This window comes from Tachyglossus aculeatus, chromosome 21 (genome assembly GCF_015852505.1).
Source record: "Tachyglossus aculeatus isolate mTacAcu1 chromosome 21, mTacAcu1.pri, whole genome shotgun sequence".
NCBI lineage: Eukaryota > Metazoa > Chordata > Mammalia > Monotremata > Tachyglossidae > Tachyglossus > Tachyglossus aculeatus.
The window spans coordinates 76,765,921-76,791,074 of record NC_052086.1 but is presented as its reverse complement, the minus strand read 5'-3'; the positions used below and the strand labels follow the sequence as shown (position 1 = coordinate 76,791,074).

Below are 25,154 nucleotides of genomic sequence, written 5' to 3'. Positions count from 1 at the left end.
TCCAACCCGATTAGCTTGTATCTACCTGAGTGCTTAGTACAGTGCCTGGCTCATAGTAAGTGTTCAACAGATACCAGTAAAAAATTGAGGGCTTCTTATTCCCCCTGAGAATCAGGGTGTTTGCTTGATAAGCAGGGTGTTTGTCTTGTGTTCACTGAACAGAAGGAGAAGTGAATTATCTTCATTGTCCAGGTCACCAGACTGGGCTCTTTGAGCTGGTTGACTGCTTCTAAAATTCCCCCCCTAGGACCGAGTCGATGAGACAACAAGCCCCCAGTTGAGACTTGGTGACTCGAGGGAGTTTTGGGAAGGCTGTGGTGTTGCCAGGGGGACAGACTCTTTTGGCCTTGTGCTGTTTGTCTCCCTATTGTTGGGTGGGAGGGAAGTGAAGAGATTTGACTTTTCAACTGGGAAACAAGTCCCCAGTTGAGTAAGGGGGGAAGCTCTGTAAGGGGATGCAAGATGAGGGGTGTGTGGGCAGGCGGGGGAGACAATTCTGCCCCCAGGAAGTCTTTTCTTTGGACCTCCCACTCCTCGGGGTGGATGGCATTCTAGCGGGGATGGATGGCATTCTAGTGGGGATGGGGAATAGCTAATGGACCATTAAGGGAGCAAGTGGGAAATTATTCTGAACATTGGGAAGGGAGGGGAAAGACTGTCTCCTAATTACTGGAGTGAGTGTTCTGGGGCAGACTGTTTCATCCCTAAAGGAGAGGGATTTGGGGGGGCTGGAAAGGAAGGGGGCTAGCCATATCAGGCCACCACAGCAGGTCTCAGGCCTGATCAGGGAGCCCAGGAAGTGGAAGGAGGTAAGAGGCACCGGGTAGAAGCTCCAACTGGGTGGGAAGACTAAGTGATCAGGCAATTGGTTAACAAGTGTTTTGTTGAGTGCAGTTAGAAGCAGAAAACTGCCTGGGGATATGTCCTGGTCAGCCTGGAAAAAGAAAGGCTGATTGGGGCAGAATTGAAGTCTACAAAATAATGAAGGATGAGACTAAGGTAACAAATTGCTGTATACCACATCTCACAAGAGTCATAATAATAATAATAATGATAATGATGGTATTTGTTAAGTGCTTACTATGTGCAAAGCACTGTTCTAAGTGCTGGGGGGATACAAGGTAATCAAGTTGTCCCAAGTGGGGCTCACAATCTTAATCCCAATTTTACAGATGAGGGAACTGAGGCCCAGAGAAGTTAAGTGACTTGCCCAAAGTCATACAGCTGACAATTGGTGGAGCCAGAATTTGAACCCATGACCTCTGACTCCAAAGCCCGTGCTCTTTTGACTGAGACACTGCTTCTGTGTGTCTCACTGCATCATAGTGTAGAGTCTTTTTTTTTGCCCTAGTTTTCAGCATAACAGAGCATCTGGGTTCCTTGGTCTTGCCCACTGTTGGGTAGGGACTGTCTCTATATGTTGCCAACTTGTACTTCCCAAGTGCTTAGTACAGTGCTCTGCACACAGTAAGTGCTCAATAAATGTGATTGATTGATTGGTCTTGCATGCTTTGAGGTCAGGAGAAAATGATGCCTTCTTCAAATCCCACTAATTCTGCGTCATCCCCAAGAGCATCTTAGAGTCAAAAATAAGAGAGCTGTCACCTCTGTCTCCTTTCAGTCCTGACTGTGGAAACTGGCACTGTGGAAACCAGAATGTCTAAATAATAACAAAAGATAAAGCATTAATACTTCTATGTATGCTTGGCTATCCTCTAGACTGTAAGCTCATTGTGGGCAGGGAATATGTCTGATTATTCTTGTACTCTTCCAAGGGCTTAGTTCAGTGTTCTGCACATAGTCATTCAATTGTACTTATTGAGCACTTACTGTGTGCGGAACATGGTACTAAGCACTTGGCAGAGTACAATACAACAATAGACACATTCACTACCCACAGTGAGTTTACAGTCTAGGGGAGGAGGACAGACAATAATATAAATAAATAAATTACAGATATGTACATAAGTGCTGTGGGTTTGGGAGCTGGGGAAGAGCAAAGGGGGCAAGTCAGGATAACACTGAAGGGAGTGGGAGAAGAGGAAAGGGGGCTTTAGTTAGTGAAGGCCTCTTGGAGGAGATGTGCCTTCAATAAGGCTTTGAAGGAGGGGAGAGTAATTGTCTATTGGATTTGAGGAGGGAGGACGTTCCTGTCTACAAAATAATGAAGGACGAGGTGAGGATGAAAACAAATTGCTGCATACCAAATACCACAATAGTCATATTGTTAGGTTTTTTTTTTTCCTAGTTTTCAGCAGAGCAGGGCTTTAACTCACAAATAGTCTCCATATCCAGTTTTGTTGCTGGTTTTCAGGTTCTCGTGGCAGGGGGGCGGGGGGGGGGGGGGGGAGGAGGTGTCAGAGGAAGAGGAAAAAAAGTCTGAAAGCCACTTGACCACCCACTACCAGGGGACTGGTCAATTAGCATTTGAAAAGGAAGGGAGAAAGTGTGGCCTTTCCCGGCTCTATCTGTATAAGCCATTCTGGAGTTGGGTACAAGCTGTTTTGCCCTGATGGCTGTCAAGAAGCTCAAGGCACTGAAATAAGAGGAACCTTCAACAAAACAACCACAGGGCCAACAAATTGGCCTCTTCAAATCAACATCTTCAGTCATCAATCCCTGGCATGACCCAGGATTTCCAGCCATCCCTTTCATTCTTCCAGATCTTCTTTCTAACTGCTGCCAGGAAGGAGCTGGCTGTCCTTACCACCACCCCTACCAGGAGAAAATACTTTGGGTAGCCAGCATTTTTCTTTTTTCAAAACTTGAGCTCTCTTAGCACAGAAGCTGCTGGGAAGCAGAGGGTTGGGAGGCACCCTGGGGGAAGATGATTTGGCAGACAAGGTGATGGGAGTGTTTTGGTTCCATCCTATGAGGTGATGATGGAAAAGATAGCTTTAGGTATTGGAAAGGCACCACCTGGGAGACCTGATGCTCAGGTGCAATCTGCCATTGAGAACATCGGGGACTAGGGAAGTGCCTGCAGAGATTATTCCAAGGCTGATAAGTGAAGAGCAGCAGCATGGCCTTGTGGATTGAGCATAGGCCTAGGAGTCAGAGGGACCTGGGTTCTAATCCCAGCTCTACAACTTTTCTGCTTTGTGGCCTTGGGCAAGTTACTTTACTTTTCTGTGCCTCAGTTTCCTTATCTCTAAAATGGAGATTAAGACTGTGAGCCCCACGTGGGACAAGGATTGTCTAGCCTGAGTAACTTGCATCTACCCCAGGGATAAATACAGTGTCTAGCACATAGTAAACTCAAAAATGTTTACTTGATGATAATAGAGGGGTGCTCTCTAGAGCTGCCTGGAGTTGAGAAAAGGCAGAGGAAGAAAGCGTGTTCCAGAGAGAAGGGAGTACATGGGTTTAAAAAAAAAAATCACAAACCCAGAAAGTGTCAAGAATAAAATTTGTGACCCTGGGGCTTTTTCAGGAAAGTCAATCTGCTGGATTGGGCATCCTCAGCTGACTGGGGAGAGAACTGAGACTGCTCTCCCTCTGAATGTTATTGAGTAAAAGCCTTCTGCATCTAAAGCTTCATTCTCAGAAGTGGCATGGGACAGGCAGGGTGATCTTCAAGCAGCTTATCCTGGAGCGGAAGACAGGAAAGTGACGGGGCACAGAAATGCAGCTTTTGGGCCTTGAGACCTATGTCACATGAGACCCAGCGAATGGGTAGGCCAACTGCAGGGTGTCATTCAGGCCAGATTGCTCATTTTGACTTTGATTCAGTCATTCATTCAATCGTATTTATTGAGTGCTTACTGTGTGCAGAGCACTGTACTGAGCGCTTAAAATTAGATGGCCTGTGCAGGGATCGAACCCGTGACCTTGGTGTTATTAGCACCACGCTCTAACCAACTGTGTGCTGAGCACTGTACTAAGTGCTTGTGAAAGTGCAATACAACAGTAAGCAGTGACAATCCCTGCGCAAAATGAGCTCACACCGTTGGTGGGTTCTCTAGAAACCTGGCTGCAGAGAAATGCCCTGGCTCAATGAGGGACAGAAAGTAGGCATCTTCAAATAAAACAAGAGACTGATGGGAGAAATCTCAGAATGAAACCGATAATAGGTGCTGCCCCACTGCCAACAGACTTGGTAAGTGACAGGGCCCCCCCCCATTTCCTCCGACTACTGGAATTCCTCATAATTACTGTTTCATTTTAAATCATATTCATGGAAATAGGGGAAGATTGGTAAAGGGATCAGGTCATAGCTTTTCCTGGCCATATTAGGACCACAAAGCAACCTCATGGGTGAGACAAAACTTGATGATCAAATCAGGTCAGCTCAGCTGGTCAGAGGTAGCAGGCAGAAAGACTGAAAGAAATTGGGAGAAGGCTTCATGGTAGCGCTAAAAAATAGTCAAATATATGTGAAAACATTTCAGAGGTTTCACACTGTGTGAGGTAGGTGGACTTAATAATAATAATGGCACTTGTTAAGCGTTTATTATGTATGAAGCACTGTTCTAAGCGCTGGGGGGATACAAGGTGATCAGGTTGTCCCACATGGGGCTCACAGTCTTAATCCCCATTTTACAGATGAGGGAACTGAGGCCCAGAGAAGTTGAGACTTGCCCGAAATCACACAGCTGACAAGTGGCGGAGTCGGAATTAGAACCCATGACCTCTGGCTCCCAAGCCCGTGCTCTTTCCACTGAGCCACGCTGCTTCTCAGGTTTTTGAAAACAGGAAGGAGAAATCGGTGCTGACTCTGTGCGAGGACTGATGTGTTGGTTACTCAGTCTCCTCCTCTTCCTTGATTCCCCAGACCTCAGACCTATTCATGGTGTTGGTGTTCGAGCTCAGAGGCCTAACCACCGATGCGCTCATGGGCCTGTGGAGGAGTTCGTCCTTCAAATGCCGAAACAATTGGTAAGACCAGTTTCTGGGAGTGGAAGCTGGGCTGGAGGCCTTTCCCAATTAAGCCCGCTTTTCCTTGGCTCCCTCATCCTTCTGCATCGCTGATGCACTTGGATCTGTGACCTTTGAGCATCTGATATTCATCCCACCCTGAACACCACAACGCTTATGTACATATCTTTAAATTATATATTATATATTATAAATTATTTATATTAATATGTGTCATCTCCTGTAGACTGTAAGCTCACTGTGGGCAGGGAATGTGTCTAATAATACTACTCTATTAATTTTATTAATGATGTGCATATAGCTATAATTCTATTCTGATGGTTTTGACACATGTCTACATGTTTTGTTGTCTGTCTCCCCCTTCTAGACTGTGAGCCCGTTGTTGGGTAGGGCCTATCTCTATTTGTTGCTGTCTTGTACTTCCCAAGCACTTAGTACAGTGCTCTGCACACAGTAAGTGCTCAATTAATATGATTGAATGAATGAAAAAGAATTGTGATATTTGTTAAGCACTTACTAAGTGCCAAACATTGTTCTAAGCACTGGGGTAGATACAAGGTAATCAGGTTGGATACAGTCCCTGTCCCACGTGGGGCTCACAGTCTTAATCCTCATTTATGAATGAGGCAACTGAAGCACAGAGAAGTGAAGCGACCTCCTCTAGATCACTCAGCAGACAGGTGGCAGAGCCGGGATTAGAACCCACATCTTCTGACTCTCAGGTTCGTGCTCTCTCCACTACCACCTTTACTATATTGCACTTTCCCAAGTGCTGAGTACAGTGCTCTGCATGTAGTAAATCCTCAATAAATACCATTGATTCATTCATTCAATTGTATTTATTGAGTGCTTACTGTGCACAGAGCACTGTACTAAGCGCTTGGGAAGTACAAGTCGGCAACATATAGAGAATGGTCCCTACCCAACAATGGGCTTACGGTCTAGAAGGGGGAGACAGACAACAAAACAAAACTTGTAGACAGGTATCATAATTGTCAGAACAAAACAGAATTATAGCTTTATGCACATCATTAACAAAATAAGTAGAACAGTAAGTATGTACAAGTAAAATAGAGTAATAAATCTACACAAATCTGTGTAAATCTGATGATGATGATGTTAGAGCATCAGCTTGGCTGCTCCTCCAGGTCAGTCAGTCATGGTATTCATTAAACATTTACTGTGTCCCAAGTGTTGGGATAGAAGAGAAGTATCTCAGGTATGGTCTCTGTCCCACATGGGGCTCACAGCCTATGACTGCGGAGGTAAAGCAAATCATGCCAACTGAAAGGGAGAAAAACAGGGAAAAGAGAGAAACTAAAGGACCGAGGTCCAGGCAGGATAGGGCTAAGGATGCTGAAACAGCCCTAGAAGGCAAGGAGGAGAAAGAAAGACTGTCCAGATTTCCAGGAGGAACTACAGAACATAGAGCCACACAGTGAGTCTATGCTGAGCTTGAGTGCTGGCAGAAGGAAAGAAAATGTCTTCCTGCCTATCTCTCGGTCTGTCTCATTGGAGTGATATCAGTCTGAGGCTTGCCTCATGGGACAACTACTAGGAATAAGAGCTGTGGGGGTGTGGCACTCCACTGTATTGCCCATGAGCCCCTATCTTGCCACAGAATTGAACGTTCTTGAGACGGAACCCGTAAAAGTCGTTATTGTACTTTCTCTCAGGCAGGGACTCAGAGTTGGAAATAGTATTCAGATTCCCTTGGATGCAATTTTAACCTGGGGAGTTGAGGGGTGGGAGAGGGATGACCAAGTGTTCTGACCATGCTAGGCAGGCATGAACACAGACAACCCCCTGGATTGTATTTGTGGTCAGCCTTGACACCAGTGGTATACTTGGTGAGCAGAGCACTCTACTAAGCATATGAGATGGAGAAGTAAAAAGGGCAAAAGCTCTAGAAGAGGTAGAAATGGGAAGGGTCCCTGAAGTTTTATTGGGCTTGTTGTAGGCTGGGTATGTGTCTATCAGCTCCTTTATAGTGTACTCTCCCAAGCACTTAGTACAGTGCCCTGCTCACGATCAGTGCTCAAGAAATGTGATTGATTGATTGGCCTGATGGCACACTGGAGAGTTGGGGGTTTTCTCTTACTGTTTTCCCCTATCCCCTGGTCTTGCTGGGAGTGTTTGCCAGTCTGGCCAGTCTCACTAGGAGCAGCGGTTCCCAGTGCGTCTAGGATGAATCTCAGCCATCCAAACTGATGGTGCACTTGGGAGAGTCAGCCATGTGTGTAGCCTCCCCTGAGCTGATCCCTACATGGGAAACCTCAATTTATTCCCTTTGGCGAGACCCCGACCCCATCCGTTGGGGCCTCTTGCCCTGCAGATTCCCACCCAGGATCAGGTTTCCAGGGACCCAAACCTTCTCAGGAAATCCCTCTGACAGCCCAGACTCTTGACTTGCTTGAGCAGACAAAGAAGCATCTGTTCCTCACTGCTTCTTTGGAAGAATGGCTCTTGATTGACATTTACTAGGACTGAAGAGTGCAGCCTCCAACCAGCCCCTGCCTTTGTTCTGAATAGGAGGTGCTGAGGAAAGGTTGCCCCCTCCCCACAACCCTCCAGTCCCTTTCTATGGCAGGCTCCGGATCCTGGATTTCTTTTTTTTCCTCCCTCTTTATAAAAAATGGTATTTAAGTGCTTACTATGTGCCTAAACCTTGGAAGAGGTGCAAGACTGTTAGATTGGATAAAGGCCCTCCCCGACCCAAGGCTCACAATCTAAGAGGTGGGGAGAGCAGAGAGCTTATTTTGGTTCTGTAGGTGAGGAAACTAGGCCCAGAGAGGTGAAGTGCCTTTCTACATTCATTTCCACCAGCTGAGAGACATGGGCTGAGCCTCTCTGCTTGTTCTCTCAGCAAGGCTAAAACCTGACCTCAGCATGGCCTAGTGGATAAGCCATGGGCCTGTGAGTCAAAGGACCTGAGTTCCAATTCCAGCTCCACCGCTTATCTGCTGTGTGGCCGTGGGCAAGTCACCTCACTTCTCTGTGTTTGTTACCCCAAAGGTAAACGGGGATTAAAACTACGAGGCCTGTGTGATGCAGGGATAACCTGATTAGCTTGTATCTACTCCAAGCTGGCACCTAGTGAGCACTTAACAAATAATCAATCAATACCATTTTTTTTTAAAAAAAGGCCCAAACTGTTTACCCGGATGTAGAAGTCATGTATTTGAATGCAAGTTAACTGCTAGGCCTTTGATGTCACAGAGCTTTTCTCCTTCAGTCCCAATTTTCATTCAGTCATATTTATTAAGCACTTACTATGTGCAGACCACTGTACTAAGCACTTGGGAAAGTACAATACATAATAAACAGTGACGATCCCTGCCCACAAGGAGCTCACAGTCTTGGGTTTGGTGGGGGTGGAGAGACAGACATCAATACAAATAAACAGGCATCAGTATAATGAAGTAAAATTACAGATATATACTTAAGTGCAGTGGGGCTGGGTGGGATGGGTGAGCAAAGGAAGCAAGTCAGGACGATGCAGAAGGGAGTGGGAGATGAGGAAAAGTGGGGCTTAGTCTGGGAGGGCCTCTTGGAGGAGATGTGCCTTCAGTAGAACTTCAGATTAGGGGGAAAGTGTACTCTTGGGAAACATTGCTTCCTGTAGCTGTGAGGACTCCCAAGGAGGCACTGCCGCAGGGGGCTGCCTATTGTGCTCATCTCCCCTCTCTGCTTCCTGCTTCCTGTTCCCTCATCTCAGGCAGCCCCTGGTGGATGCCCTGCCCTCCTGTGGAACCGAGGCCTGTGTTGCCCTCATGAAAGAGCTCATCAGCTCTAGAGAAGTGGAGGCTGAAGAGGTAGAGTCATTCCTTTGGTCTCTAGCCTTCATTCCGGAGCCCACAGCTGGCATGGTTCATTTGTTATTGGTGAGTGTGCCCCCCTCTAGCCCCCATGTTCTTTCTAGGGTCACAGCTTCCCTGCTCATCTTGCGGGTGGTCGGCTCCTCTTTCTTCGAGCTTGAGTTGTGGATTTCCTTCACCCTCCCCTAATCCAAGAGACTTTTCTGTGAGCCCCAGAAATGAGCTTTCCTGGTAAAGGCTCCTGGCCCTCTTGCCCAGCTGGTGAGTTTTTTTTTTCTTAATGGTATTTGTTAAGCACTTAGTATATGCCAGACACTGTACGAAGCACTGGGGTAGATGCAAGGTAATTGGGTTGAACACAGTCCCAGTCCCACAAAAGGATCGCAGTCTTAATGTCCATTCTACAGATGAGGTAACTGAACACAGAAAAGTGAAGTGACTTGCACAAGGTCACACACCAGACAAGTGACAGAACTGGGATTAGAACCCAGGTCCTTCTGACTCCTAGGTCCGTTCTCTATCTACTAGCTCATGCTCCTCCTGGCCCTCCTTCTCACCTGTTAAGTTGTTTATTTTAAAATGGTATTTGTTAAGCACTTACTTTGTGCCAGGTACTGTACTAAGTACTAGGGTAGATACAAGTTTATCAGGTTGGACCCATTCCCAGTCCCACGTGGGTGTCACAGACTGAATCCCCTTTTTTATAGGTGAGGTAACTGAGGCAGAGAGAAATGAAGTAACTTGCCCGAGGTCACACAGCAAATAAATGGTGGAGCTGGAATTAGAAACCAGGTCCTCTGACTCCCAGGCCTGTGCTCTATCCCCTAGGCCACATTGCTTCTTATCTAAGTTTCATATAACAAACCTGTGAAAAGCAGGAATCATGTGAATGAAGGACCTGGTCAGGATTAAGAGGGATGGGGGAACAAGGGACTAGTAAATCTAGAGGAGAAATAAGGGCTGTTCACTAATAATCAGATCAGCTACTGCACATTTCATTTAACAACAAAGAGCTTATAAGGTAGCAACTCTAGAAAAATGAGTCATTCCTGTTGCTTTGTGCCCTGTTCTTGTACTTCCTCTGCCTCCCTTGGAGCTTTTTCCCTTTTAAAAGTTACACTAGCCCAACATATTCCCTCCTGCCTGATTTCCTGCAAACGAAGGTAATCTAAGAGTCCAGGATCAAGGAACAAATTTCACTGAAAGGAGTCCACAGTAGCAGACTCAGTGACAGCCAGGATATGTTGTCTGTTCCCTGGGCTGGGACATGATTAATAAAAATAAAAATAATAATAGTGGTATTTATTAAACACTTACTATGTGCCAGCCACTGTACTAAGCACTGGGGAGGATACAAGCAAATCGGGTTGGACACAGTCCCTGTCCCGTATGGGGCTTACAGTCTCAATCCTCATTTTACAGATGAGGTAACGGAGTCACAGAAAAGTGAACTGACTTGCCCAAGATCACACAGGAGACAAGTGGCTGAGCTGGGATTAGAACCCATGACCGGACTCCCAAGCCCGTGCTGTATCCACTGGGCCAGACCAAACAACCTACATTTAGTGTTTGATTTCCTCCCATGCTATAGCTCTACAAAGACAAGCCTCACCTGGGTTTCAAAGATGTGCTAGGTCTGATGTCCCGTGGCCTGGGGGAGAAGATAGCAGTGACAAATACTAAGCAAGAAGCTGCAGGAGTCAGTCAGTCAATCACATTTATTGAGTGTTTACTGTGTTCACAGCACCGTATTAAGTGCCAAGGGAAGTACAATACAACAATGAACAGACACATTCCCGGCCCACAACGAGCTTACAGTCTAGAGGGGGAGACAGACATTAATATAAACAGATGCAGGGATCAGTTGCCAGGAATCACAGTCAATCATATTTATTGAGCGTTTACTGTGTGCCGAGCACTGTACTAAGTGCTTGGGCAAGTACAAAATAACAATATAACAGACACATTCCCTGCCCACAGCAAGCTAACTGGTGAAAGTGGCATTTTTGAAATGAAAATTGTCACTGGGCCATTCATTCAATTCATTCAGTTGCATTTATTGAGTGCTCACTGTGTGCAAAGCACTGTACTAAGCACTTGGAAGAATACAACTAAAAACGGACACATTCCTGCCCAATACAAGCTCACAGTCTAAAGGGGGAGACAGACATTAATATAAATAGATAAATAAGAGAAGCCAGGCCACTGACCCTCTCTCTTTTCTGATTTTTTTACAGCTCTGGGTGCAGGGGAGAGGGGTGTCTGTAGGAAGCAGCTGCCCAAAGTTAGGAACTAGAGGACAGAGTCAATGTCAGCCACAAAGCATTTTCCTGGCAGAGTCAAAGGCTGAGTGACAATCTGACAGTGCAGGGCCAGACCTCCTTGTCTGCTAGTAATTCAGCTTTAGACACTATTCATCTCTCAGGGCCAAGGGTGGTGTGCCCCTGGAGACCCTGGAGCTTGGATCGACACCCCAAAGAATTCACAACTGGTAGGGATGCCAGTCACACCAGGGCATGATGAATGGGGATCTGGAAGCTCCAGGACAGAAAGTGTGTTTCCCATCCACTGCAGGTCTTCCAATGCTCAGTCTCCTCCTCCCTCTCTTCTCTCTCTCTTCCCTCTCTTAATTGTGGCATCTAAGCACTTATTATGTACTCTGTACTATTCTCCCCCTCTTAAAATTCTCACTGAAAGCACATCTCCTCCCAGAGGCCTTCCCTGACTAAGCCCCCCTTTTCTCTTCTCCCACTCCCTTTTGTGCCACCCTGACTTTCTCCCTTTGTACTTCCCTGCTCCTAGCCCCTCATCTGTAACATGGGGATTAATAATAATAATGAGTGGTTATTATTGTTATTATTATTATGGTATTAAGTGCCAGGTGCTGTACTAAGTGCTGGGATGGATGCAAGCAAATTGGGTTGGACACAGTCCCTGTCCCATGTGGGGTTCACAGTCCCAATCCCCATTTTACAGATTTGGTAACTGAGGCCCAGAAAAGTGAAATGACTTGCTCATGGTCACACAGCAGACAAGTGGCAGAGCAGGCATTAGAATCCATGACCTTCTGACTTCCAGGCCTGGACTGTATCCACTGTGCCATGCTACTTCATCCTACGCCATGCTGATTAAGACTGTCAGCCCTATGTGGGCCAGAGACTGTGATGAACCTGATTAGCTTATCATCATCATCAATCGTATTTATTGAGCACTTACTGTGTGCAGAGCACTGTACCAAGCGCTTGGGAAGTACAATTGGGCAACATAAATCTTATATCTACCCCAGCACTTAGAACTATGCTTGACACATAGTAAGTGCTATGTGTCACATAGTAAGTGCTATGTAACACATAGTAAGTAAGTGCTTCTATCATTATTACCTGGAATTTTTGAGGGTCCTCTCTGGGCCTGCTTTAGTGGCCACACCCTACAATGGACTTATCCTATATCTCATTCCCTACTTAGATCCTGACGTGCAGCTTGTTCAGAACAATCTGGATTTGATCAAAGCTTGGATTCCCACTTTCTGCCACAGCCAATCCAAGTGAAACAGAAACATTTTTCTAAGCTGTCCATCACAGCTCTGCCCTCTCAGCCATTGGCAGTTTTCCTCCTCTCTCTCTCTCAGCTGGCATCATTCCCCGTTGGCTGCTAATCTACTAGGCAGCAGGGCCAGGAGACTGAGAAGGGAGCTGCTGCTTCCTACTTCCAGTTACAGCAGAAATGGGAAGTTTGAAGAGCTTTGGCTCTGGATTTCCAGTCCCCAAAATCCAAGACAGGAAGTGCAGGGGTTGCCAGAGAGCCCAGCCACAGTATAGAGACCTCCTGGCACTGATTTCTAACTGGGTCGATTTGGGATATGGATCTTAAACATTCAATTTACAGACATTGATCTCTCGGCATCCCCCTCAGGGATGGGAAATCACACCCCAAATATTGGGGATTTAGGACCTTTTCAACCAGCAATCTGGAATGAGGGAATACAGCTTCCAAGGGGAGAGCTTTCTGACTGACTTTTCAGCAGTTTCCCAGTTCCTTTCTGAAGCCTGCACTACAAGAAATGGGTGCCAAACTGCAGGTTTCTTAGAAAATATTCCTGGCGGGTGACCCACCAGAGAAGATGTGCTGGTGTGCTTCCAATGGGCTCATTGTTCGAATCATGCTAATTTTCTCAGAGCTGTCCCTGACTTTTGTCCACCTTCTTTGCCTCAGAAGCACCAGTCCCTGGTGGATGGGTCTTCTCCCTCCCCATGATGCATTCAGCCACCCCTTCATCTCAAGGCTGAGAGAGATCTAAGTGCCTCTGGAGCCTGCCCTGGGCTCTGGTTTCCGATTCTCCAAAGCCTGAATGGGCACACATCCCCTTTATCTCCCCAGTTCCAGGCTCCCCAAGGTTGTTCCACAGAGCAAACATAATCTCCGCACATCCCTCTGCTCTGGTGGGCTCTTGGATTCCTTGAGTCTGGGGTTGGGTATGCCAAAGGGTTGGAGGCCATGATGAGCCCATGACCAGGAGGGGTGCTGGGAGACAGGGCCCTGAGTTTGGGATCTTCCCGGAAGCCCCTTCCACCTTTGCGTTTAGCCGTTGGGGAGCTGAGCCCACTGCTGTGGCTCTGCCAGCGTCTGACCGATGGGTGTGTTATTTCCAGCCACTCCTCCAGGCCCCAGAAGCCAGTGTGTCTGCCTTCCTGGGGGTCACTGCCCTGGTACATAACCTCTGCACGGTTAGTGAGGGGTGTGAGCACCTTCCGGCTGTGAGGGCAGCTATTCGCATCCTGAAAGCAGCTTTAGGAAGAAACTGCACTGCCCAGGAGCCTGAGGAAATCAGCCAGGTAAGGGCTTCGGAGGTCTGGGGTTGGGGGTGGGGTGGAAGAATGAGTGGGAGGCTGGAGGGAGTGAGGAGGGAGTGCAGTAGATGGCTCTGAAACTTAAGGGATTTGATTTCTCTCATCTCATCAATACTGGTGTTAGTCTTCCTGTTCCTCTCCACCCAGCCTTTGCCTGCCCCTCCCTCTTCTTAGCTTGTTTGAGAGATTTACCTTCCAAAGGACGAGGCAGAGCTCTTTTATTTTAAATGGTGCTTGTTAGGCACTTACTATGTGCCAGGCACTGTACTAAGTGCTGGGGTAGACACATGGTCGGAAACAGTCCATGTTCCACTTGGGGCTCACAGCCTTAAATCCCATTTTACGGATGAGGTAACTGAAGCACAGAGAACTTAAGTGAGTTGCCCAAGATTGCACAACAGACATGTGATGGAGCTCGGATTAGAATCCATGACCTCCCACTACCCACCACTTGAAAAGTTATTTTGCAGAAATATGAACACTTAGGCTCCCTAGAGGATCCCAGGACTAGAAGTTAATCAGTCAATCCCCCTGCCTCCAAGTGGGACTGCCCTCAAATCATCATTTACAGGGAGCTGTCTACCCCATTTCTTTAATATCTCCAGATCCCATGGAATCCCATGGATTCCAGTGCCAAAGAGCTCATGCCATCAGAAAATTCTTCCTAATGCCTCTAACCTAAATCCTTGCAGCTGCAATGTGACCTGCTTCCTCTTTCTGGGCTCCACAGTACACAGTGATACACCTTTTCTCATGTATTAGGTAGCTGGAGATTTTTACTGAGCCTACTCCTCTTCAGGCTGAATAAACCCATGCCCACAACTTGCCCTGTCCCATAGCCCTTGTGGAGTTGAAGGTCTCAGATTCAGGGCGCTGTGAATGGAGGTGCAAGCGTGGGGGGAAAAGACTGGGGTAGCCAGAAACGAGGTGTGGACCATGGGGGTAAGGTGCCCTGGGTGTGCCACTGGGCTTTTTGCCCCCCATATTTCAGGTGCAGCTCGTGTTGAAGGCTGTGGGCAACGCAGGGTTAGCAGCAGTTCCCCTCATTCCAGTCCTCAGCTCCTGTGCGACCCAGAAGAGCAACCCCAGCGGCGTGCGGCTGGCCGCGGTTCAGGCCTTCCGACGCCTCCCCTGCTCTGCTGATGTGAGTAGTTGCTAATAATAATAATGATAATAAATAAAGGAGTTTATTAAGCTTAGAATACGTACCAAGCATAAGCACTGAGACAGATACAAGATAATCAGAGCAGACACGGTTCCTGTCCCAGGGCTCAAAGTCATAGAGGGAGGGAGAACAGGTGTTGAACCCCCATTTTGTAATAATAATAATAATGATAATGGAGTGCTTGTTAAGCACTTATTGTGTGCCAAGTGCTGCACTTAGCACCGGGGTAGCTACAAGGTAATCAGGTTGGACTCAGTCCCTGACCCACATGGGGCTCATAGTCTAAGTAGGAGGAAGTAGGATTAAATCCCCATTTTATAGAGGAGGACACTGAGGCACAGAGAAGTGAAATAACTTGCCCCAGGTCACCAAGAAGGCCCATGGTGGAGCCAAAACTAGAACCCTGGTATCCTGACTCTCAGATCCTTGTGCTTCCACACTCCTCTGTGCTCTTCTCTTGGGAGTGGGTGGATGGGGAAGCCAGTGGGATAATAATGATAATAATAATAATTATAGCATTTATTAAGCACGTACTGCGTGCCAAGCACTGTTCTAAGCATTGGGGAGGTTACAAGGTGATCAGGTTGTCCCATGGTGGGGCTCACAGTCTTAATCCCTGTTTTATAGATGAGGTAACTGAGGCACAGAGAAGTTAAGTGACTTGCCCAAAGTCACACAGCTGGCAATTGGCGGAGTTGGGATTTGAACTCATGACCTCTGACTCCCAAGCCTGTGCTTTTTCCACTGAGCCACGGAGGGATCTCCTCCTGCTGCGTGGGGCATGCCCTTGCTCTGCCCCCTCACCCACTCTCCTGGCTCCTCTTGGGTCCTATGATGGATATCTGTTAGTCAGAAATGGCAAAGTATCATTCTTAAATTACTTCCCCTGATTCTGGACAGATCTGTACTCAAACCTGCAGTGTCAGACAGTCTGTTCCTCATTCATCTCCCACACTGGTCCCTCATGAGCATGCTTCAGGTTTTCAGTCAGCTGGAAGTCCTCCCTAAATCTAATCCAAATCCCTTCTGCTGGCATTTCCTCCGCTCGCGACAGCGCTCCGTGCTGTCCCGGCTCTATCGGTCCACAGAAGAAGATACGGAAATCCGAATCACCGCCTACTCCCACCTGATGAAGTGCCCAAGTGAAGAGGTGTTTATCCAGGTGCAGCAAACTTTGGCGGAAGAGTCATCCAGCCAAGGTCAGAGGTGATGCCTGGGTGAATCCTTAGGCCAAAGGATGAGTCAGAGCTGTCAGTATGGGGCATGGGGGGTTATCCTTGGCATACGGCGGCTCCGGAATGGTGAGTTAAGCCAAGCCTAGGCCCTACCACGTGACATAGGCAGTTGTATGTCCATGATACTTTCCGTTTTAAGCAAGGGAGAGACTGGATGGAAGCTCCTTGTGGGCAGGGATAGTGGCTACTAACTCTATTGTACACTCCCAAGCATTTAGTACAGCACTCTGTGCACAGTAAGTTCCCAATAGTAGTAATAATAATAATAATAATGTTGGTATTTGTTAAGCGCTTATTATGTGCAAAGCACTGTTCTAAGCACTGGGGGGAATACAAGGAGATGAGGTTGTCCCATGTGGGGCTCACAGTCTTAATCCCCATTTTACAGATGAGGGAACTGAGGCACAGAGAAGTGAAGTGACTTGCCCAAGGTCACACAGCAGACATGTGGGGGAGGCGGGATTCGAACCCATGACCTGTGACCTGTGACTCCCAAGCCCACGCTCTTTCCACTGAGCCACGCTGCTTCTCTTAAATAACGGCATTTGTTGAGAGCTTACTATGTGCAAAGCACTGTTCTAAGCGCTGGGGAGGATACAAGGTGACCAGGTTGTCCCACGTGGGACTCACAGTCTTAATCCCCATTTTACAGATGAGGTAACTGAGGCACAGATAAGTGACTTGCCCAAAGTCACGTAGCTGACAATTGGAGGAGCCGGGATTTGAACCCATGACCTCTGACTCCCAAACCCGGGCTCTTTCCATTGAGCCACGCTGCTTCTCTTATAGTATAGTAGGGAAGTATAGCTGCTTCTCTTATAGTAGAGAAACTTACAGTAGCATGTTCTAGTGGAAAGAGCACGGGCCTGGGAGTCAGAAGACATGGGTTCTAATTCTGGCTCTGCCACGTGTCTACAGTGTGACTTGGGCAAGTCACTTCACTTCTCTGTGCCTCAGTTACTTCATCTCTGTTGCACAGCAATCTCACAAAGCATTCTTAAAATATATTCAAGTTGTTTTAATATGAATTATGATGTTTTCATCTCTATGGAGAGTAGCAGTTTGGGAATTCCAGGAATATCAAATGCAACAGATAGATGAGCTAACTGTAATATTTTACCATGTTGGGAAACTTTGAATGATAACTTCAGGAAAGACAGATTGTTTTTGCCTCCAGAAATGATTATTTCAGAATGATTTCCAGGTACTCAGTTGCCACTTTAGTAAAAGGCAAAGTTGCTCTCCACCTACTCAGTCCATTTCGCTTGCCTGCTCTCTTCACCTTCTACTCCCCAACTTGCTCCCTGCATTCCTCCCAAACTCCCCAACAACTGTTTGAACGTCTGTCTTTCCCACCCCACCCCCTCCCCCCTCAGACTATAAACCCACTGTGGGCAGGGATTGTCTCTATTGCTGAATTGTATTTCCAAGAGCTTAGTACAGTGCTCTGCACACAGTAAGCGCTCAATAAATATGATTGAATGAATGAATGTTGGACAGGGACTGTGTCCAACCTGATTACTTCGTGTCTACCCCAGTGCTGAGAACAGTGCTTATTACGAAGTAAAAGCTTAACAAATATCACAATTATTACTTACTATTAATAAATACCACTGATTGGTCAGGTTTGGGAGCTCCCTTCTCCCCAGGGGCTTACCTGGGTTGTCCAAATGTCTGCTTGCTTGGAAATCATGAGCTGAGCACCCAGCAGGAGTTGGTGCAGGAAGAAGACTCACTCCCAAATCCATTTGCTCAGAAGCCACTACCAGTTCAGGCCAGAGGCTTCCATACTGGCCTAACCCCAGCAGTGTCCAGAGAGTGGCTACTGCATGGGGAATGTGATGTTCATTCATTCATTCAATCGTATTTATTGAGTGCTTATTGAGTGCTTATTGAGTGCTCCACCACTAATCTCCTCACTGTACCTCGCTCTCGCCTGTCCCGTCATCGACCCCCGGCCCACGTCATCCCCCGGGCCTGGAATGCCCTCCCTCTGCCCATCCGCCAAGCTAGCTCTCTTCCTCCCTTCAAGGCCCTGCTGAGAGCTCACCTCCTCCAGGAGGCCTTCCCAGACTGAGCCCCTTCTTTCCTCTCCCCCTCGTCCCCCTCTCCATCCCCCCGTCTTACCTCCTTCCCTTCCCCACAGCACCTGTATATATGTATATATGGTTGTACATATTTATTACTCTATTTATTTATTTATTTATTTATTTTACTTGTACATTTCTATCCTACTTATTTTATTTTGTTGGTATGTTTGGTTCTGTTCTCTGTCTCCCCCTTTTAGACTGTGAGCCCACTGTTGGGTAGGGACTGTCTCTATGTGATGCCAATTTGTACTTCCCAAGCGCTTAGTACAGTGCTCTGCACATAGTAAGCGCTCAATAAATACGATTGATTGATTGATTGATTACTATGTAGAGAGCGTTCCACTAAGTGCTTGAGAGAGTACAGTATAACTATAAACAGACACATTTCCTGCCTGCAGCAATCTTAGTCTAGAGGACGAACTTGTAAACTAGACATGTGACTGCTGCTTCCAAGGCACACCTGCCCAGCTCTGGCTGCAGATTCTAAACCCCTCCCAGGGGCCCAGGGAAGGGAGGATAATCAGAGCTGTTGGCTACTGGGGGGATTCTATGGGGTCTCCCAGCTTCCCTCCTGCCTGGGGTGAGGGAGCTTGCTGAGCGGCTCAGAGGTGAGTGTCTACTCCCAAATATTGTCAGAGCAGAGGTTCTCCAAGCCTGGTGCCAGGGGAGAGAGTGGGCCTCTGAGCAGCGGTGGAGAACACATAAGTAGGGAAGGTGTCCAGGCTGACCACAGTGGCCAGGGCAGACCAGGCTTGCTCTGTTGGGCTGAGCCTCCTCCAGCACTAAACAGTTTTTCCCAATTTGTCATGATGATTGAACAGGATTACTCTGTGGAGACAACTCGGCTCCTTGCAATAGTTAGCTGGCAGGTTCTTTAGGGAGCCTGGATTGCAAGGAAAGTAATACTAATAATAGTGGTACTTGTTAGGCACTTACTATATGCCAGACACTGTACTAAGTGCTGGGGTAGATACAAAATAATTGGGTTAGACACAGTCCCAGTCCCACCTAGGGCTCACGGTCTTAATCCCCATTTTCCAGATGAGGCCCAGAGTAGTGAAGTGACTTACCCAAGTTCACACAGCAGACATGTGACAGAGCTGGGATCAGAACCCAGGTCCTTCTGACTCCCAGGCCTATGCTCTATTCCCTAAATCATACTGTTTCTTGTGGAGGAACAGGAGTAATGAAGGAGCAGGGTCAGGCTGTAGAGGTGAAGGGGAAGGCCAGGACCCAGAGGAAGGGTCCTATCCTCCCCATGAGTCTCCGATCTACAGAAAATCCTTTTGCCCCCTTAGAGAGAGGGCTTCCCATTAACGGGCCCCTCCTCCGAGAGATGCCGGGAGCCCGCAGATGGAATTGATTAGTGGTTTTCAGAAGCTTGTCTTGGAGGCGAGGTTGAGGTGCTTCATGGGCCATGCTGGGATGGGTATGGGGTTGAGAAACCCTAGATAGCCTGGCAGTTGGAGCTTTTGCATCTCTTTTCCCCAAGGAGTTCAAGGAACTGATGAACCCCCTACCCTCTGTCTTGTTTCAGTGGGAGCTTTTGTGTGGAGTCATCTGTCCCAGCTGCTGGAGACCACTGACCCTAAGAAGCAGCCTCTCCGGGAGGCCCTTCCTGATGACATCATCAGCCAAGAGTTTGACTTGGAGACTTGGAAATATTCCTCCTTTTCAGATGTCACCTTCCGTTCAGGTGTGGGCACCCTCCGAGTCTGGGCCAGGGGTATTCCCTGGCCAACAGCCACCAAGGATCCCCTCTCTTCCATCTTTTATCCGTTTAGCAGACAAAAAGCCTGATGCTTTGCTGAATTTTCTTGTAAGCTCCCTTGGGAAATCAGCCCAGAGCAGAGATTTTTCTCCTCATTTTACAGATGGGGAAGACAGTGATCTCCTGAGGACACATTTCTGGATGGTGATAGGGCAGAATGCCCCAAGGGGTTAGGACCCCCTTCTACCCCACTCTTTGCTGCCTCTGTGCTCTCCTGAGTCTGGTGGCCTTACCAGCTGGCACTGAAGGGGCTGAGATGGGGGAAGTGAGAGAAGAAGCCCTGAGATTGCTTTGAAGTATTTCTCTTCTGCCCGAGAGCCCTGCTTCAGTAGCTAATGGCCACCTGGAGCCCAGGCTTAGATGGTCTCCCTGGAGCTACTTTGATGACCAGAAGCGTATACAGCCAACTCTCAATTGTCCAATGTGGATTAGTGCTTTGTTTCTCTTTCTCCTCTTCCCCCTGCCCTTTGGGCCATTTCACTTCTGTTTACCGCAGGGGCAGGGAAGAGAAGGGCAAACAGATTAATCCACATTGTTCCATGCCAGTGGTTCTAGTGTGGTGGTTAAAATGGAAAAGGATGTTATAACTAATTGCTAATCCCATTTTCAGCGACCCATAATACAAGAAAGACTATATTATTATTCTTGAATGCACTATTCCACTTTTATTATCATAAATCTCAGGGTGCCCCCTAGACTTCTGGAGAGAAATAGTATGTACACCCTCATGACTCAAAGAAGCTTGAGTGATTGCCTGGGCAACTGAAACTCAAATTTGCTAAATGCTCTGAAGGAGGTAGAGAAGAAGGTGGAGGAGGTTGGACCCCAGTACAAAAGTCTGGTTCAGTCTGAAATTCTGATCGATCAATCGATGGTATTTATTGAATGCCGATCTGTCCCATTGTAGCCTCGGGGGGAGTCGGTGCCAATCTGGAGGCTGCCGTGGTCTTCACTCCAGCCTCCTTCCTTCCCCGCTCCATCATGGCCAACCTGACGGTGCACTCGATGGGCCGTGCCGTCAACCTCCTGGAGGTAAGACTCATCTTCCTTCTCCCTTACCGAAGAGAAAATGGGAATCCTACCTGGAAACAAAAGGGTTCAACTCTGAAACTCACCTTTTCCCAGGTCACTGGAGTAATTGGTAGGAGGGCCCAACTAGGAATATTGTGACTACCCCCCTCCACCCCTGTTTAATAATAATAATAATAATATAATATTGTGGAATTTAAGTACTTACCATGTGCCAGGCACTGTTCTAAGCACTGGAGTGGATAAAAGCAAATTGGGTTGGACACGGTCCCTGTCCCACATGAGGCTCATAATTTTAATCCCCATTTTACAGATGAAGTAACTGAGGCACGGAAAATTTAAGTGATGTGCCCAAGGTCACACAGCAGACACATGATGGAGCCAGGACTAGAACCCAGATCCTTCTTACTCCCAGACCCATGCTCTATCTACTAGGCCTTGTTGTTTGGGCACCTTTGTGCCTTCTTCATACCAGACATTGGTCCTGGGTTGTGCTGTCCAAATAAGCCCCAACCGGGTGATGCCTCCCAACCTGTCACAGTTATCAGCACACGTGATCCAAGATCAGAATTGAGCTTATTTTGCTCCTTGCTAAGCGGACTAGCAGAGCAGTTGAACCCCCAAAGAACAATACTGACCATGGGTCTTGCTCGCCTTCCACGTTCCTGTTCTTTGGTCTGAATGTGTCTCTGGCTGGATGTCAGCTGTTCCTATTGGTCTCTTTTCTAGCAGATTCTCTTCCGGTGCATACCTATTATTGATAACAATCTAGTATAATATCATTTAATTACTATAATAATGTTTGTTAAGCATTTACTATGTGGCAAACATTGTACTAAGCAAGGGGATAGATAGATGCAAATCAGGCCGGAAAAATTATTTGTCCGAGAATGTGAGAGAGAATTCCTGTTCTCCCAGTGAGAACAGGAATTGAATCCTCATTTTATAGATGAAGAAACTGAGGCCCAGAGAAGTTAAGTGACCTGTCCAAGGTCATCCAGCAGGCAACTGGCAGAGCTGGGATTAGAGTTGAAGTCCTCTGACTCCCGGGCCCATGCTCTTTCCACTAGGTTGTGTTGCCCTTCCCTTCCACTTCTAACCACCTTCCCCAATATGATTCAAGTCCACCACTATTTCCTTTTAGTTTGTCAGCCTTCCATTCCCTTTCTCAGCTCACACTAAGATTGGAAAACGCTGTAGAGCTCGTCCGCAAGCTGTTTGGTCAGCGGCCAGTGGCTTTCCAGGAAGACTTCCCAAACCAGGAGGAGAGCGAGGCCCCGGCAGAACCCCACACAGAAACAGTGGGCAAAGCCAGAGAGAAGAAGCCGAACACAAACGGGCAGGGTCCAACCTCAGAACCTCAAACACCCAAGCCCAAAGGGAGACTGGCCGAGCCCAAGTGCCCGGGTGGCGACCGCAGGAAGATGAGCGAGTTAATACAGAAGGTAAGGGAATGAATGGACCTGGAGGTTGCAGAGACCAGGCACCCCAGAGATGCCTGCCTTCAGGAAGACGTATTGGATCATGGGGTGAGGTATCTAATGGTTAGTTGGCCTTGGAAATGGAACAGGATCTCTGTAATATCAGGGCTCAGGTACGGGCTCTGTCTTTGGAAGTCACAGCAGCAAAGATCCTGAGATTTGCTCATATGATGTTAGCTTTTCTCCCAAGATGCTCAAGGAGTTTCCCTTGTTGTCATCAGTCATATTTACTGAGCGCTTACTGTGTTCAGAGCTCTGTACTATGCGCTTGGGAGAGTATAATGTAACAGAGTTGGTAGACATATTCCCTGCTCACAGTGAGTTTACAGTCATCCACCTGTGAAGCTGGGGTGAGCCTTTGATTCTATTTGCCCAAAGTCTTGATTCTCTCCTTCTCCTTCCGTTCCCACCACCTCTTCTTTTTTTTAATGGTATTTGTTAAGCGCTTATTATGTGCCAGGCATTGTACTAAGTGCTGGAGTAGATACAAGCTAATCAGTTCTTGTCCCACATGGGGCTCAGTCTTAATTTCCTTTTTACAGATGAGGTAACTGAGGCCCAGAGAAGTTAAGTGACTTGTCCAAGGTCACACAGCAGGCAAGCGGCAGAGCGGAATTATAACCCACATCCTCTGACTCCCAGGCCCGTGCTCTATCCACTAGGCCATGCTGCTACTCAACTCACCAACATCCCCTCACCATCACCTCAGCTCCAACTCCCCCGCCCCTGCCATCCCAAACCAGACCAGTCCAGAGGGGATTCCGCACTGCTTCTTGTAGGTGACCCAGAGGCTGGGCAAGAAGAAGGCGGCTCTGCTGTGTGAGCTGAGCGTGAAGGTCTTTGGGCACGAGCTCAGCTTGCTGGACTGCGGGGACCCAAGGAGCCACCTGAAGCGGTACTCCCTGCACCTGGCAGAACTGACCGTCAGGCTCCTGAAGGTACCGAGGGGCCATTTCTACCTCCCTGGGGGCCCTGTTGGAGGATGGAGTGGGAGAAGAACGTGGCTGCTGACTTTGGCTGACCCTTGTGGCTGCAGGGTCAGGAGGTCCAAGTGACCAGAAGGTTAAGCCTGGCTACAGAAGAGCTCAGCTTCCCCTCTTTGGCTGGTTTCCCCGTGCGACTGGCTCTGAACGCCTCGGCCACCATCCATGTCCGGGTGCGGGGGGTGGCGGACCTCCGGCAGCCCTTGGATTTCTCCGTGAATGGCTACATCAAGCCCAGGTAATAATAACAATAGTCATAATGATGGTACTTAAGTGCTTACTATTGTCCAAATACTGTTCTAAGCACTTGGACAGATACAGTTTAATCAGGTTGGACACAGTCCCTGTCCCACATGGGGTTCACACAATCCCAGTTTTATGGATGAGGAAACTGAGGTACAGAGAAGTGAAGTGACTTGCCCAAGGTTACCCAGCAGACAAGCGTCAAGGCAGAATTAGAACCCAGGTCCTTCTGACTCCCAGGCCTGTGCTCTATCCATTAAGCCACGCTGCTTCTCCGTATGACCCCAACTTCTCTCTCCCCCCGAACAGATGAGCCTCTGCCCTGGAGAGGCTTGGAAGTGTGTCCCAGGGGCAGTTTGGGTGGCTCTAGGGGAGGGTGGTGCTCGGGGCATAGGGACCCCAGGGTTCTGGACCTGACAGCCTACAGAGACCCAGGGTCACTGAGTGGATGCCAGCACCTTACAGCTTTGCCGCACTTTGTAAAGAGGAACTAATGGCCTCACTGCCCATTCCCGTGATATAGAGTAGGTAAGCCAAGGGAAAAGAGCGTGGGCCTAGGATTTGGAGGACCCAGGTTCTAATCCTGACTCTGCCATTGGCCTGCTGTGTGACCTTGGGCGAATCACTTAACTTCTCTTTGGACAGCAGAGTAACATAGGGGATAAAGCATGGGACTGGGTGCTGGAAGACCTGAGTTCTAATCCTGACTTCACCACTTGCCTGCTGTGTGACCTTGGGCAAGTCTCCTAACTTCTCTGTGGCTCAGTTTCCTCAAGTGCAAGATGAGGATTTAATACTTGTTCTCCCTCCTACTTGACTGTGAGCCCCATGTTGGACAAGGACTGTATCTGGACTGATTAACTTCAATAGAACAACACTTGACACATAGTAAGCGCATAGCAAATATGATTAAAAAGCAACGTTTCCTCATCTGTAACATGGGGATTTAATACCTCTCTCTTAGACTGTGAGCCCTACTTAGGACAGGGACTGTGACCTGATGATGCTATATCTACCCCAGAGCATAGTACAATGCTTGGCACATAGTGAGCACTTAACAAATGTCATTATTAATAGCAACATTAACAGCAGCAATACCAATTGAATCATTATTCTGCCAAGACTGTTTGGGTAGGCACTGAGAGGATTTATGGAAGAAGACTAAGGTGTCCAAATCCCTTTAAATTTAATGTAAGGGTTAGGCCTAACAAAAAATGTGAAGGCGTGAAATGTGGACTTAAATGAAAAAGGTGCAATGGCCAGGGGTGTAAAAATGAAGAGTGCAAATCAAACATAAGATTTCTGGAGTAGGGCATAGGAGTCGGGGTTGGTGGAGAGCGTGACATCACCTGCATAGGGATCCTAGTCTGGGAAGGACTCATTTTGGAGATGTGAAGGTTGATCTGGTGGACAGGGTATGTGCCTACCAACTCCACTGTATTATACTCTCCCAAGCGCTTGGTATAGTTCTCTGAACACAGTAAGTGCTTGATAAACACCACTGAATGATTGATTGATTGAAGGGAAGGTTGAATTGGGTGTCCTGGATTCCACTCCCATTGCCCCTCCTGGCATGACCTCCACCACCTCTGGGTCTCTCTCCTTATCTTCCTC

General features: G+C 47.7%; 1 protein-coding gene across 1 annotated transcript in view; it reads left to right on the top strand.

Annotated features, from left to right (window-relative positions):
- Positions 1-25,154, top strand: part of LOC119942156 — a 125,753-nt gene that overhangs the window by 20,193 nt on the left and 80,406 nt on the right. The window contains exons 11-20 of the mRNA XM_038762811.1: positions 4,775-4,878; positions 8,597-8,762; positions 13,346-13,528; positions 14,535-14,687; positions 15,763-15,907; positions 19,571-19,729; positions 20,712-20,836; positions 22,006-22,278; positions 23,094-23,252; positions 23,351-23,535. Of these exons, the coding sequence (XP_038618739.1) occupies positions 4,775-4,878; positions 8,597-8,762; positions 13,346-13,528; positions 14,535-14,687; positions 15,763-15,907; positions 19,571-19,729; positions 20,712-20,836; positions 22,006-22,278; positions 23,094-23,252; positions 23,351-23,535 (1,652 nt within the window). The remainder of the gene's footprint in view (positions 1-4,774; positions 4,879-8,596; positions 8,763-13,345; positions 13,529-14,534; positions 14,688-15,762; positions 15,908-19,570; positions 19,730-20,711; positions 20,837-22,005; positions 22,279-23,093; positions 23,253-23,350; positions 23,536-25,154) is intronic.